Raw genomic sequence first — 16,162 nt, 5'->3', positions numbered from 1 at the left:
AAGGCGACCAAAGGAACCGAAACTCCATCAGGGCATGATGGAGAAAAATAAACCTTAGAGAAACCAGACTCAGTTCTCCTCTGGCCTATTAACACACAGCGGAGGATTATTATTCTGGACACCGCACAGCTCAGAAATCACATTAGATCGCAATATTCAACATTTCTGGGTATCACGCAAGAGACGGGTTTATTGAGGATGGAGCGTCGACATAAGAATATGAATATTTGAAAGATCAGAGTCATTATACCGATAGTTATTATACAGATGTTGTTACTATACCTTAAACAAAAGTGCTGCTATGCACTTTAGTTGCAATTCTGTAACACACTTGCTCCTACTACACACTAAAGGCGACTATAATCACACCACAGCGTTTGTTTTCACATCACACATTTCCCAGTCACACTATTAGAGTATGCGGAGGACGAGACGTCTCATCAGTATGCTGCGGGAACGCCAGACAGAAAACAACTACAGCAGGAAAATCTTATTTCACTTGTGTTTTTCATACAGCAAGCATCCAATTTACTCTCGGAGCCGGCGGAATGAGTCCCGCAGATCAATCTCATGAGGACTCGGGACGCTTTTAGCTCGCCGTGAACTGTGACGCCCGATTCCCAGCGCTGAGCAACACGCCTCAACTCAACTCAATGAATACATAAAACTCCCACAACTTCTGCATCACTTCTCAATTATCGAGGAATATTAACAGGCCGGCTGATCTCAGAAAACATTACGTCTTGAACAAGCCGACGCAACAGGAGACACATCCAATCTAAAGCACAACTAAATGACAAAAACAGGCTAAAAGGCCTTTATGTATTCACAATGGGCATTGTAATATGAATATAGATTTAATACAAATACTAGGTATTTATAAGAACAGTGAACATAAGTGGGTAATTAAAAAGAAATGAAGAGCCGCAAACCTGTATATTAAACTTTTTATTTTATGTAGCGTTACACCTGAGTACATTTAAACAGAACGCATCTCTATATTTCAAATCCATACAATTGTTAAACACAACTTTAATGCAACTTTATTCTAAAAAAAAATTATCTGAGAAGTATTTTATGGCTGTTTTGATATTTATTCTAAAACATAAAAAGGATATTGGATGATTTTTTAGCAATTTTCCGTCCCCGACAAGCTTTTCTTGCGATTTTGCCGCTCATCATGTGTGCATTTACTATTCATGAGAAAGGCGTTCATTGTTTGTTTACAGTCTATGGTTAATTCCTGGACACGAGTAGTTGACAACAATACCTTACCGTGCTGACTTAAGTTGACTGTGGACTAACTATTATTTGAGGAAATCTGTTTATAATATAAGCTATTAGGGTTTGAATTATTGATCCTGCGCTGTATATGGACTATAATTTGAATATGTCTATAATGGGTAATCTACGAGACTGCTTAAGTTTGATCCTAATGCAAGGCAAGCATTCGCGTGTGTGTGTGATCTATTTTTAGCGGTTGTGTGCTTGTGTGTGTGTGTGTGTGTGTGTGTTGTCTCATCAAATGGTTCCGCAGATTTTTTGTATTACTACAGTATTTCACCTCAGCATTATAAAAGGCGACAACGCACCGGAAGCTGCCGTTTAAACACTGAATGAATAAATGACGCGTGTCTCTCCATAGATATGTATACGTGAATTGCTCCTTTGTAAAATCCCGCACGGCAAATGGGTGACATCTAGTGGAGAAGACTAGTAATTAGGTTTACGTTAATCTTATGTTCAACATTAGCGGAAATAAATGTGGGAAAAAATCGATTTGTGGCCTTTGAGAATCGATTCTGAATCGAACAGATTTTTAAAAATGATGAATCGAAAAATCGATTGTTTTGCCCAGGCCTATACCTTACTAACTAGGGGTGCAACGGATCACGATCCACGGTTCGGCACGCACGTGACCCGCGGATATATTGCGCTTTTTTTCTTCTTCTTTTTTAACTTGCAGATTAATCTAAATTGTTTTGCGGTCGCAGAATATAAGACCATTCCATTTGCAGATATTTTTTTTTTAAAGTCATTTTGTTTCTTTAAACTTGATGCCGAAGTTTCAGTGAAACTACACAGCAGTCGTTCACGTGAAGGCATAATCAGTCAATGGCTAGCGGAGGAGCAGAAGAACTTGAAAATGACTCAAAATGAAGTTTTTGCTTAAAATAAGCCAAATAATCTGCCAATGGAGTAAACAAAATTTTAAAACTTATTTTAAATGAGTTTAATATTTTTAAAAATTGCTTATTTTGAGTTATTCTTTCCGAAAACAAGACAATAATTTTTACTTGTCTAGTAAATGTTTCTTAATGTAAGAATTTTTAGATATTTGGACTAAAACAAGACAAAAATAAGTAAGAAAAGCTTTTTTGCAGTTTGCCTAAATCACAAAAGTTCAAATGTTTTGCGCACCATTTACTCGTGGTAGGGAGCAAGTGTACATTTTCCAATGACGTGTAAATTTACACAATTTTACAAGCTTTGGGCACACATTCCCTCGGTCTAAAAGCATGGTTCGACGTCAAGTGTCGCCCTCTCCTCGACAAAACCCCGCCGACCCGTTTTACCCCCAGAATCCAAAGACTCTGGCTTTCCTGCACGCTGTCCGTCATGTTTGTAGTTTTTTAACACTTATCTGCGTTTGTAGTTCTAATCGAAATCACGTCAAACTCGCTATGGGTTGTGGGTAATAATCAGCCGTTAGAGTGTGTGTTGATCTGGACTTTGAATTCTGACCGGCAATAGTAAACCATCATCCGGGTATCTTTAGAATACTCTTTTCAACATACTACGATTTGGGACATAATTATTCTTATTTCGAATACTATTTAGTATGGATAGAATGCGAATTGGACGCAGGGTGTGGCTTTCCCACAGATCATGGAATAACGCCGTTAGATCACTGTAGTCATGGCCGTCAGAACCATTGGGCCTCATTCATGAAACTTTCGTAAATATATGAGCAAATTCTGAGTAATTTGCACGTAAAATAAAACGAAAACTCTGCTCCAGATTCACAAACGCTTCGTACACCACGGATTCGTTAGTTAAACGTGTGTAAATTAATGAATTCTAAACATGCGTAAATAAGATGCGCGTGCACGCTCATTCTTAATTAGCATAATCCCGCCCATGAGTTACAACTGCAAATCACATGGCCAGGAGCGCTGTGGACTCTTCTGGACTTCTTTCTCAGGTTTGGCTCCAGTATTTTGCATAAATGCTAAAGAGACTAATTGGCCATATGACTAGCAATAAATATTAAATTATCGTGCGTCCACCAAAGCATGTTTTAGCCAGCTAAACACCTGGTGCTCTTCTGAAAACGGCCAGACGGTGGCGCTTAAGAGCGTTTTGCGAGGGCAGCGTTTTTCCAGCTGAGATACTTTGGTAGCTGTGATACAGAATATCCATGGCAGTAATGTGATACTAGCCTCTCATTTAGAAGAATATTACTGAATTTAGAAAGGCAGTAAAAAGCAGTATTAACTTCTCTATTATTGTTGTTCGGTTGGTGTACAATTGGGATGATTGGTCGGTGTAGTTTTTGTCCCGCCTCTCCTCCACTGTGATTGGACGGCCTGGTAAAAAAAATGACAGTGACGAGCGCTGCCTATTACCCAACGTTAAACAGAACAAGCAAAACAAAGACGGGGCAAATCAACTCCTGAAATATTATAATGGTAGGCCTGCCTTACATAGTGCATCAAATGTAATGTCATAAGTTTGCCTAAATGAGAACACAGAACGTTCAAATGTTTTACGCCCCATTTACTCGTGGTAGGGAGCAGGTGTGCATTTCTTTCGTACCAACTAACATTTTGAAAATATGAACATTTTCGTGAATCTGAAAATTTGCGTCAGAGCGGCTTTATGAACTATTACTACACACACATTCATTCTGCTCGCATTCTGCCCACTGCAAAAAAATGCTCTTCTTACTCAGTATTATTGTCTTGTTTCCAGTCCGAATATCTAAAGATTCTTAAAGTGAGAAGTATTTACTAGACAAGTCAAAAGTAATTGTCTTGTTTTGGGGAAAAATAACTCAAAATGAAGAGAGTTTTTGCTTAAAATAAGATAAATAATCTGCCGATTGATTGATTGATTGCTCTGATGTTAGTGTGATCTCACCGGATGTCTTGATTGATTGATTGATTAATTGATTGATCGATCGAGTGCTCTGATGTTAGTGATCTCACCGGATGTCCTCGTCGGTGACGGTGAAGGCTTTGCAGAGCGGCTGGGATGTGTTGAGCCATATGGCCGGGTTCTTCTCCGCGGCTGAGGACGTCTGACCCGTGATGGGCGCTGAGCTCATGTGCAGAGCGCTCGCTATAGCCGACAGCAGCGTCTCATCCGACGAGTCCGGCCCGATACCTGTGACGGCAGCACAGGTGTTACACACACACACACACACACACTGCCCCTGCCCCTAAACCTACCCATCACTCACTCACACACACACTGCCCCTAAACCTATCCATCACACATGTTCAAAAAAAACATAATTTAGTATGATTATGAATCCATTTACATTGTGGGGACCGCTGGCTGGAGATCTCAGGTTTATATTACATTTGGTCCCCACAATGGAATATAAACAATACACACACACACACACACACAGCGCCAGACACAAGCCACTGGAACCAGAATGAAACACATCTTACTCTGTAAGCCTTTGGGCAGATCCATAGTCCTGAGTGCTTCCTCCGACACATCCGACGACCGCAATCCCTTCAAACGCTTCTCCCAGAAGAGCTACACACACACACACACACACACACACACACACACACACACACACACACACACACACACACACAGATGTCAAGAATCTTCTACACACAACACAACAGAGTAGTGCTAAAACTAAAACCCCTAAATAAAGCTGAATTAACATTAGATGAAAAATATTTAAAAAATTAACTATTACAATTATTTTAGTTAATTGAAATAAAACTTAAATAAAATAAAATATAAATATCGGTAGAAAAACAAATGAAAATAGAAATTACATTTATTTTAAAAAAATATTTTCATTAATTGAAGTAAAGCTGAAATAATAAAATAGAAATTAAACAATTAAAATTATTTTAGTCAATTGAAAAGCAGAAGAAAATTAAATATAAATATTGAAAAAAAGGAAATTTATTCAAAATAATTAATTGAAATAAACCTGAAATAAAATAAAATATTAAATGAATGTATTGTAGATGAAAAAAAATTGAAAAAAAAATGTTTAAAAAAATTGTTCACTGAAATATATAAAATAAAGATAATAGATAAATTTAACTATTAAAAATGTTCTTTTTATTTTAATAAAATAAACTTTAAATATTTGGGGGGACAAACTAAATATAAATTAAACTATTAAAAATATTTTTGTTAATTTTAATAAAATAAACTATAAATATTGGTGGGGCAAACTAAATTAATTAAACGATAATAAATATTGTTTTAACTGAAATAAAATAATATTAGATGAAAAACTTAAAAGACAATGGAAATGAAACATTAACTGAAACAAAAAAACTAATAGAGGGAAAACTTAAACAAGTTTAAAATAAATTGAAATAAAATGTTGAAAAGTTGAGAAGTTTTATGATCCTAAATCAAATAAAATTAATCTAAATAGAATTTTTCAAAAACACAAAATTATTATAAAAAATTCTAATTAATATGAATACTGAACATATAAAACCCAATTCCAATATGAATCAACAGTAGAAACAGCCACGGCTGATTGTACAGATGATAATGATTGACAGGTCGCTCATTAATGTGTGTGTGATTACCCTTGTACTGCAAGTGTGTGTGTGTGTGTTTGTGTTTGTGTGTTAAAGGCTCATAAGTGATATTTACCCCTCAGGTCGAGTCTGCTAAACCGTGTCACATGATCACGAGCGAAGCCCTAAAGTTTCAATTAGACGAGTGTGGCCCAGAGAAAGAAAGTGTGTGTGTGTGTGTGTGTGTTGGTCAGACATCAGCGGTGCGTCCGGCGGGAGCCATAAACGCTGGAACAGCTCATAAACACAGAGCCGGAGACTTAAATAAAGCTCTATGAGCATCATGGGGCTAGTAGAAGCAAACACACCCTCGGCGACTGTAACGCTCACGGAGATATATATGAGACAGAGCATCATTTACAGTAAAACGCTCCCTGGGAATAAATCAGGACAAATCCAGTAAAGCAATTAAATATTCCTCCAGTGTAAATCAGCTGATCTCTACCCTCACCTAAAGGATTATTAGGAGCACCTGTTCAATTTCTCATTAATGCCATTATCTATCAGCCAATCACATGGCAGTTCTTCAGTGCATATAGGGGTGTGGTCCTGGTCAAGACAATCTCCTGAACTCCAAACTGAATGTCAGAATGGGAAAGAAAGGTGATTTAAGCCGTTTTGAGCGTGGCATGGTTGTTGGTGCCAGACGGGCCGGTCTGAGTATTTCACAACCTGCTCAGTTACTGGGATTTACACACACAACCTTGAGGCGGATGGGCTACACCAGCAGAAGACCCCACCGGGTACCACTCATCTCCACTACAAATAGGAAAAAGAGGCGACAATCTGCACAAGCTCACCAAAATTGGACAGTTGAAGACTGGAGAAATGTTGCCTGGTCTGATGAGTCTCGATTTCTGTTGAGACATTCAGATGGTGGAGTCAGAATTTGGCGTAAACAGAATGAGAACATGGATCCATCATGCCTTGTTCCCACTGTGCAGGCTGGTGGTGGTGGTGTAATGGTGTGGGGGATGTTTTCTTGGCACACTTTAGGCCCCTTAGTGCCAATTGGGCATCGTTTAAATGCCACGGCCTACCTGAGCATTGTTTCTGACCATGTCCATCCCTTTATGACCACCATGTCCCCATCCTCTGATGACTACTTCCAGCAGGATAATGCACCATGTCACGAAGCTCGAATCATTTCAAATTGATTTCTTGAACATGCCAATGAGTTGACTGAACTAAAATGGCCGCCACAGTCACCAGATCTCAACCCAATAGAGCATCTTTGGGATGTGGTGGAACGGGAGCTTCGTGCCCTGGATGTGCATCCCACAAATCTCCATCAACTGCAAGATGCTCTCCTATCAATATGGGCCGACATTTCTAAAGAATGCTTTCAGCAGCTTGTTGATCAACGCCACGGAGAATTAAGGCAGTTCTGAAGGCGAAAGGGTCAAACACAGTATTAGTGTGTGCTCCTAATAATCCTTTAGGTGAGTGTATGTGTGTACATAGATCAGACTGTGAGTGTATATAGATCAGACTGTGAGTGTGTATAGATCAGACTGTGTGTGTGTGTGTGTGTATAGATCAGACTGTGAGTGTGTATAGATCAGACTGTGAGTGTATAGATCAGACTGTGAGTGTGTATAGATCAGACTGTGTGTGTATAGATCAGACTGTGTGTGTGTATAGATCAGACTGTGAGTGTGTGTGTGTATAGATCAGACTGTGTGTGTGTATAGATCAGACTGTGTGATCAGACTGTGTGTGTGTATAGATCAGACTGTGTGATCAGACTGTGTGTGTGTATAGATCAGACTGTGTGATCAGACTGTGTGTGTGTATAGATCAGACTGTGAGTGTGTGTGTGTATAGATCAGACTGTGAGTGTGTATAGATCAGACTGTGTGTGTGTGTGTGTATAGATCAGACTGTGAGTGTGTATAGATCAGACTGTGAGTGTATAGATCAGACTGTGAGTGTGTATAGATCAGACTGTGTGTGTGTGTGTGTGTATAGATCAGACTGTGTGTGTGTATAGATCAGACTGTGTGATCAGACTGTGTGTGTGTAAAGATCAGACTGTGTGTGTGTATAGATCAGACTGTGTGTGTGTGTGTGTATAGATCAGACTGTGTGTGTGTGTATAGATCAGACTGTGTGTGTGTATAGATCAGACTGTGAGTGTGTATAGATCAGACTGTGTGTGTGTATAGATCAGACTGTGAGTGTGTATAGATCAGACTGTGTGTGTGTATAGATCAGACTGTGAGTGTGTATAGATCAGACTGTGTGTGTGTATAGATCAGACTGTGAGTGTGTATAGATCAAACTGTGTGTGTGTATAGATCAGACTGTGTGTGTGTATAGATCAGACTGTGAGTGTGTATAGATCAGACTGTTTGTGTGTATAGATCAGACTGTGTGATCAGACTGTGTGTGTGTATAGATCAGACTGTGTGTGTATAGATCAGACTGTGAGGGTGTATAGATCAGACTGTGAGTGTGATCAGACTGTGTGTGTGTATAGATCAGACTGTGTGTGTGTATAGATCAGACTGTGTGTGTGTATAGATCAGACTGTGAGTGTGTATAGATCAGACTGTGTGTGTGTATAGATCAGACTGTGTGTGTGTATAGATCAGACTGTGTGTGTGTATAGTTTAGACTGTGTGTGTGTGTGTATAGATCAGACTGTGTGTGTGTATAGATCAGACTGAGTGTCATCAGACTGTGTGTATGTATAGATCAGACTGTGAGTGTGATCAGACTGTGTGTGTGTATAGATCAGACTGTGAGTGTGTATAGATCAGACAGTTTGTGTATATAGATCAGACTGTGAGTGTGTATAGATCAGACTGTGAGTGTGTATAGATCAGACTGTGAGTGTGTATAGATCAGACTGTGAGTGTGTATAGATCAGACTGTGTGTGTGTATAGATCAGACTTTTTTTGTATATAGATCAGACTGTGAGTGTGTATAGATCAGACTGTGAGTGTGTATAGATCAGACTGTGTGTGTGTGTATAAATCAGACTGTTTGTGTGTATAGATCAGACTGTGTGATCAGACTGTGTGTGTGTATAGATCAGACTGTGTGTGTGTATAGATCAGACTGTGTGTGTGTGTATAGATCAGACTGTGAGTGTGTATAGATCAGACTGTGTGTGTGTATAGATCAGACTGTGTGTGTGTGTGTGTGTGTATAGATCAGACTGTGAGTGTGTATAGATCAGACTGTGAGTGTGTATAGATCAGACTGTGAGTGTGTATAGATCAGACTGTGTGTGTGTATAGATCAGACTGTGAGTGTATAGATCAGACTGTGAGTGTATAGATCAGACTGTTTGTGTGTATAGATCAGACTGTGTGTGTGTATAGATCAGACTGTGTGTGTGTATAGATCAGACTGTGATCAGACTGTGTGTGTGTATAGATCAGACTGTGTGTGTGTATAGATCAGACTGTTTGTGTGTATAGATCAGACTGTGTGTGTGTATAGATCAGACTGTGTGTGTGTATAGATCAGACTGTGTGATCAGACTGTGTGTGTGTATAGATCAGACTGTGATCAGACTGTGTGTGTGTATAGATCAGACTGTGTGTGTGTGTGTGTGTATAGATCAGACTGTGTGTGTGTATAGATCAGACTGTGTGTGTGTATAGATCAGACTGTGTGATCAGACTGTGTGTTTGTATAGATCAGACTGTGTGTGTGTGTGTGTGTGTGTGTGTGTGTGTGTGTGTGTGTGTGTATAGATCAGACTGTGAGTGTGTATAGATCAGACTGTGTGTGTGTGTATAGATCAGACTGTGTGTGTATAGATCAGACTGTGTGTGTGTATAGATCAGACTGTGAGTGTGATCAGACTGTGTGTGTGTATAGATCAGACTGTGTGTGTGTATAGATCAGACTGTGTGTGTGTATAGACCAGACTGTGTGATCAGACTGTGTGTGTGTGTATAGATCAGACTGTTTGTGTGTATAGATCAGACTGTGTGTGTGTATAGATCAGACTGTTTGTGTGTATAGACCAGACTGTGTGTGTGTGTATAGATCAGACTATGAGTGTATATAGATCAGACTGTGAGTGTGTATAGATCAGACTGTGAGTGTGTATAGATTAGACTGTGTGTGTGTATAGATCAGACTGTGAGTGTGTATAGATCAGACTGTGAGTGTGTATAGATCAGACTGTGAGTGTGTATAGATCAGACTGTGTGTGTGTATAGATCAGACTGTGTGATCAGACTGTGTGTGTGTATAGATCAGACTGTGTGTGTGTGTGTGTGTGTGTGTGTGTGTGTGTGTATAGATCAGACTGTGAGTGTGTATAGATCAGACTGTTTGTGTGTATAGATCAGACTGTGTGTGTGTATAGATCAGACTGTGTGATCAGACTGTGTGTGTGTATAGATCAGACTGTGAGTGTGTATAGATCAGACTGTGAGTGTGTATAGATCAGACTGTGAGTGTGTATAGATCAGACTGTTTGTGTGTATAGATCAGACTGTGTGTGTGTATAGATCAGACTGTGTGATCAGACTGTGTGTGTATAGATCAGACTGTGTGTGTGTATAGATCAGACTGTGTGTGTGTGTGTGTGTGTATAGATCAGACTGTGTGTGTGTATAGATCAGACTGTGTGTGTGTATAGATCAGACTGTGTGTGTGTATAGATCAGACTGTGAGTGTGATCAGACTGTGTGTTTGTATAGATCAGACTGTGTGTGTGTATAGATCAGACTGTGAGTGTGATCAGACTGTGTGTTCGTATAGATCAGACTGTGTGTGTGTTTGTATAGATCAGACTGTGTGTGTGTGTGTATAGATCAGACTGTGTGTGTGTATAGATCAGACTGTGTGTGTATAGATCAGACTGTGTGTGTGATCAGACTGTGTGTGTGTATAGATCAGACTGTGTGTGTCTATAGATCAGACTGTGTGTGTCTATAGATCAGATTGTGAGTGTGTATAGATCAGACTGTGTGTGTCTATAGATCAGACTGTGTGTGTCTATAGATCAGATTGTGAGTGTGTATAGATCAGACTGTGTGTGTATAGATCAGACTGTGAGTGTGTATAGATCAGACTGTGAGTGTGTATAGATCAGACTGTGTGTGTGTATAGATCAGACTGTGAGTGTGTATAGATCAGACTGTGAGTGTGTATAGATCAGAGACTGTGTGTGTGTATAGATCAGACTGTGAGTGTGTATAGATCAGACTGTGAGTGTGTATAGATCAGACTGTGTGTGTGTATAGATCAGACTGTGAGTGTGTATAGATCAGGCTGTGTGTGTGTATAGATCAGACTGTGAGTGTGTATAGATCAGACTGTGAGTGTGTATCAGTGGCGATTTCTTTAAGACTGCAAGGGAAGCTCGGCTTCCCTTATAATGTCACAAAATTAATGGTCAAATATATACTATTATATTAACATTGTATTGACTAAAAATGCGTTAGAAAACGTTCATCTCAAAGACGAGTTCGTTCAGAATCAGTTACATATAGCAGGTCGGCTGACTCGATTTCCTTCTCATACATTCCCGCAGCGTCAGTGCATTTCCCTATTGAAGCCCAGCGTCCATTGACTTCAATGGGGCTGCTTTGAACGTTTTTTTTCAGCGCTTCGAAACTAGACGGTCATTGGATAAACGCTGCGATTATGTCCCGCCCACGGACGCTCAGCGTCTCTGGGAGTGAATGGGGAGTGGGCTGGCCCGGACGCTGAGCTTCTGCGTGATGATTGGAGGGTCTGCATCTCCTTTTGACTGACAGCGATTCTGTACTATAAGGAATCACTGAAGCTATTCGCGCTCAGTCCCATCGCGGATTTCTCAAGTTCAGTCGAAATAAAAACTTCTGCAACCTATTTCTTTGATATTTGCTTGGCGAAATTGCTTGATTTTCATCATACATTTCACACAATTATACACCACATTCCTTGTTTCAGTTTTACAGAGTTTAATATTTTTTTAGATCGTTCATTCATTCACAGGGTAAAAGACAATTTTCTTGAAAAGGAACATAGGGCAGAATTTACTTTTAAATAAATAAGACAATTGGCCAAAAATGAGCTTCCCCTCTCTGACAGACCAGTAGCCGCCACTGGTGTGTATAGATCAGACTGTGAGTGTGTATAGATCAGACTGTGTGTGTGTATAGATCAGACTGTGTGTGTGTATAGATCAGACTGTGAGTGTGTATAGATCAGACTGTGAGTGTGTATAGATCAGACTGTGAGTGTGTATAGATCAGACTGTGAGTGTGTATAGATCAGACTGAGTGTGTATAGATCAGACTGTGAGTGTGTATAGATCAGACTGTGTGTGTGTGTATAGATCAGACTGTGAGTGTGTATAGATCAGACTGTGTGTGTGTATAGATCAGACTGTGAGTGTGTATAGATCAGACTGTGTGTGTGTATAGATCAGACTGTGAGTGTGTATAGATCAGACTGTGTGTGTGTGTATAGATCAGACTGTGAGTGTGTATAGATCAGACTGTGTGTGTGTATAGATCAGACTGTGAGTGTGTATAGATCAGACTGTGAGTGTGTATAGATCAGACTGTGAGTGTGTATAGATCAGACTGTGAGTGTGTATAGATCAGACTGTGTGTGTGTATAGATCAGACTGTGAGTGTGTATAGATCAGACTGTGTGTGTGTATAGATCAGACTGTGAGTGTGTATAGATCAGACTGTGTGTGTGTATAGATCAGACTGTGAGTGTGTATAGATCAGACTGTGTGTGTGTATAGATCAGACTGTGAGTGTGTATAGATCAGACTGTGTGTGTGTATAGATCAGACTGTGTGTGTGTATAGATCAGACTGTGTGTGTGTATAGATCAGACTGTGAGTGTGTATAGATCAGACTGTGAGTGTGTATAGATCAGACTGTGAGTGTGTATAGATCAGACTGTGAGTGTGTATAGATCAGACTGTGAGTGTGTATAGATCAGACTGTGTGTGTGTATAGATCAGACTGTGTGTATAGACAGAGATGCTAACCTGCCGCGGCTGCTCTGTGGCTCGCTGAAGGTCAGTCTTCACCTTGTTGTTTGGATGATTGACCACTTTAGTGACCGGCTGTTTAAAGATGGAGGCTGTTTGTCTGATGGGCAGTGCGGTGTTTAGATCCGGTTTTCCCTGCGGAGAGACAGAGACATGAACCAAAAAACACAACCGTGAAGTTCTGACTTCAGTTAAAAAGAAACTCAATACAAAGGAAGCCAATTAAAGCGCTGGTTCTGTGTTTTTTTCTAGGCTTGGTTGTGTTTATGGGGCGCAGTATAACGTCTTAACACTTCTTTTTTTTTTTTTTTTAACACTGTATTTTTCTTCTATTCTCCCTTTATTCCACACCGCTGTCTGTGCTTTGAACGGCTTGTTTGCTTCTTGCTTCTATGAAGCCCCTCCCTCTGAAAAACGCAAAGCAGAGCTGGACAAATACACAACTTCATTACCTGGAGTAACAGTAACAGCACTGCTGGTCAAGTATTACTCCGTTACAAGTAAGAGTTGTAAAAACTGATTTTTACTGGAGTAAAAGTACAGAAGTATTTGTTTTCAAAAGTAAATGTCCTTCTTTATGTCTCCGCATTATTGTATTATAGTTGTCTAAATGCACATTATGCCATCATGGTTTAAGCCAGTCAGTGACGCTCCATCTGACACACTAGCAGACGACTAACTTAAACTCATTTAAATACTTGTAGAAAAGTTACAAAGCTGCTGTCACTTTAAGGCCGAATGCACGGATCCAATACACTGATACACATCTGATATTCTCACACTGTTCACCTTCACTGAAGACAGAATCAACTTTGTTTATGTGAATCCTCCACTAAATGAGCATTTGGACATCCGTCTTCTTCCATTTTGCTCTAAACTATAAATCAGTGTTTAATAAATGCTGTGAAATCATTGAACTTCACCAGACTCTACAAGAGTGATTCCTGAAAGGCTTTCTGCAAAAACCCAAACACCTTTAAAAGAAGAAAAAAATCATCACTGACTTTCAAAGCTGCGACAGAAACGACTTTCCACTTCGAGGACCTTGATAGAAATGTAGTGGAGTAAAGAGGACGATATTTGTCTTTCAGATGGAGTGAAGTTAAAGTCAGAAGATTACAGAAAAAATAATACTCCAGTAAAGCACAGAGACTCAAACAGTGAACTTCAGTACAGGACTCGAGTAAATGAGCTGAGCTACTGTCCACTGGGTCTTAGATTGGTCAGATGGCCAAATGTAGTTTCCTGTATTTTTATTGGCTGAAGCACAGGTTAAGGCCACGCCCCTTCCCATTACGGGCAGAAGTCACATCTGCAGAGACTAGCGAGGGTTGATGATGTCACCAACCCAGGAAGAAGCTCGTTGTAGTCCAAAGCGGCCATTTTTGTAGGCAATAAACTGCCGTAACTTTAAAAGACAATATCTCCGTTTGCAGTGAACTTTCAGCGCTGTAACTTCGCAGAGACTGTTTATGCTCAAGCAGCGACATTACACACTAACTAAAGTTACACAAGTCACATCACATGCAAACACACCTTTAAACTATACATATTTTTCATTGGTGTTATTTTCAGTCTACATATTTTGACCTCTGATCTCTGAATGGACCGATCCTTTGTGTTCTGACGATAATCAAATGTCAACTAACAAGAGCTGGTTTACATAAAATAACAAAATCATACAATTTAATTTATAATTAAATAAAATATTATTTAATTTAGTAATTTATAAAATAAATGAATTTGTACATAGTATGTTTATGCGGGCTATAAAATAAAGTGCTACTGAAATTGTAAACAAAATAATTGCCAAAAATGTCTTTACATAAAAAGAAAGAGTGAACGAACAAACAAAAGCAATGAAAAACAAATGAGTGTTTTTGAGTGATGCCAAAAAGTGTTGGCATGTCTGTGTGTGTGTGTGTGTGTGTGTGTGTGTGTGTGTGTGTGTGTGTGTGTGTGGGCATGTTTTTGTGACATATGAGGACACAAATGTGTATAATGCCATGGGTATGACACAGGTATTACAGGAGAGGGTGAAATATGAGGACATTACCCATGGCCCCACTTTACAAAAGGCTTATAAATCACACAGGAGGAGTTTTTATGAGAAAGTAAAAATGCAGAATGTTTCCTGTGATGGGTAGGTTTAGGGGCAGTGTGTGTGTGTGTGTGTGTCTGTGTGTGTGTGTGTGTGTGTGTGTGTGTTAGACATGTGCCAATTTTCGATAATGCGATTTATCACGATAATGAATATGCACGATATTGTTATAGTGGGCACTTTAAAATATCGTAAATAATAATTTATTAACAATTAATATTTTTTTTTATAATGCACTCAAGAATACTTTGCCCACCAACCGTATAAATGCTCAGCACCGCTGTTCTGCGTCAAATGGACACGCTCAGATGTAAACAAGCCCAAAGTGCGTTTGCACATGACTGAATGGGGGCTGCTGAAGTGCCGCTCACTGACAGCAGAGGGCGCTGATGAACGGCAACCTGTTTGTCACCTGTTGTTCTTTATAGCCTAATTCTTTTGCACTTTAATCTGTTTGAAAATTGTACTTTTACAGCTCTGAAAAAAATCAAGAGACCACTAAACATTGATTTCTCTTAATTTTTTTAGGGGCAGTGTAAGGAGATAGAAAATACGGTTTGTGCAGTATAAAAACCATTGCGCCTATGGAATGTGTGTGAGTGTGTGTGTCAGGGTGAAACAGTCACCACACCTCTAACGTCCAGCATCAGAAACACAGACCGGTTTATTCAGGGATCAGAGCCAAACTCTTCAGCGGAAGTGACGCATCATGACTCATAAGTTAACTCTTGTGTGTGTGTGTGTGTGTGTGTGTGTGTGTGTGTGTGTGTGAGAGAGAGAGAGCGCGCGCGTGTGTGCGTGTGTGTGTGTGTGTGTGTGTGTGTGTGTGTGTGTGTGTGTGTGTGTGTGTAGAGAGAGAGAGAGAGAGTGAGTGTGAGTGTGAGTGTGAGTGTGTGTGTGTGTGTGTGTGTGTGTGTGTGTGTGAGAGAGAGAGAGAGAGAGAGAGAGAGAGAGAGAGCGTGTGTGTGTGTGTGTGTGTGTGTGTGTGTGTGTGTGTGTGTGTGTGTGTGTGTGTGAGAGAGAGAGAGAGAGAGAGAGAGAGAGAGAGAGAGAGAGAGCGTGTGTGTGTGTGTGTGTGTGTGTGTGTGTGTGTGTGTGTGTGTGTGTGTGTGTGTGTGTGTGTGTGTGTGAGAGAGAGAGAGAGAGAGAGAGAGAGAGAGAGAGAGAGAGCATATGGGTGTGTGTGTGTGTGTGTGTGTGTGTGTGGTGTGTTCCTTGTATGGCAATACTTGTGAGGACACAAATGTCCTCACTTATATAGTAAAATATGAAAACAACTCACTAGTTTG

At 39.9% G+C, this 16,162-nt stretch overlaps 1 protein-coding gene across 1 annotated transcript in view; it reads right to left on the bottom strand.

The window, feature by feature from the left end:
* mbd2 (methyl-CpG binding domain protein 2) overlaps positions 1-16,162 on the bottom strand; it is a 47,458-nt gene that overhangs the window by 22,208 nt on the left and 9,088 nt on the right. Inside the window, exons 3-5 of the mRNA XM_067439784.1 lie at positions 12,770-12,907; positions 4,683-4,773; positions 4,212-4,389 (exon numbers count right to left, since the gene is read on the bottom strand). Coding sequence (XP_067295885.1) covers positions 4,212-4,389; positions 4,683-4,773; positions 12,770-12,907 — 407 coding nt within the window. The remainder of the gene's footprint in view (positions 1-4,211; positions 4,390-4,682; positions 4,774-12,769; positions 12,908-16,162) is intronic.

Source organism: Pseudorasbora parva, chromosome 3 (assembly GCF_024679245.1).
Source record: "Pseudorasbora parva isolate DD20220531a chromosome 3, ASM2467924v1, whole genome shotgun sequence".
Taxonomy (NCBI): domain Eukaryota; kingdom Metazoa; phylum Chordata; class Actinopteri; order Cypriniformes; family Gobionidae; genus Pseudorasbora; species Pseudorasbora parva.
The sequence above is the reverse complement of the archived record's forward strand: the minus strand, read 5'-3'. Positions and strand labels throughout refer to the sequence as shown.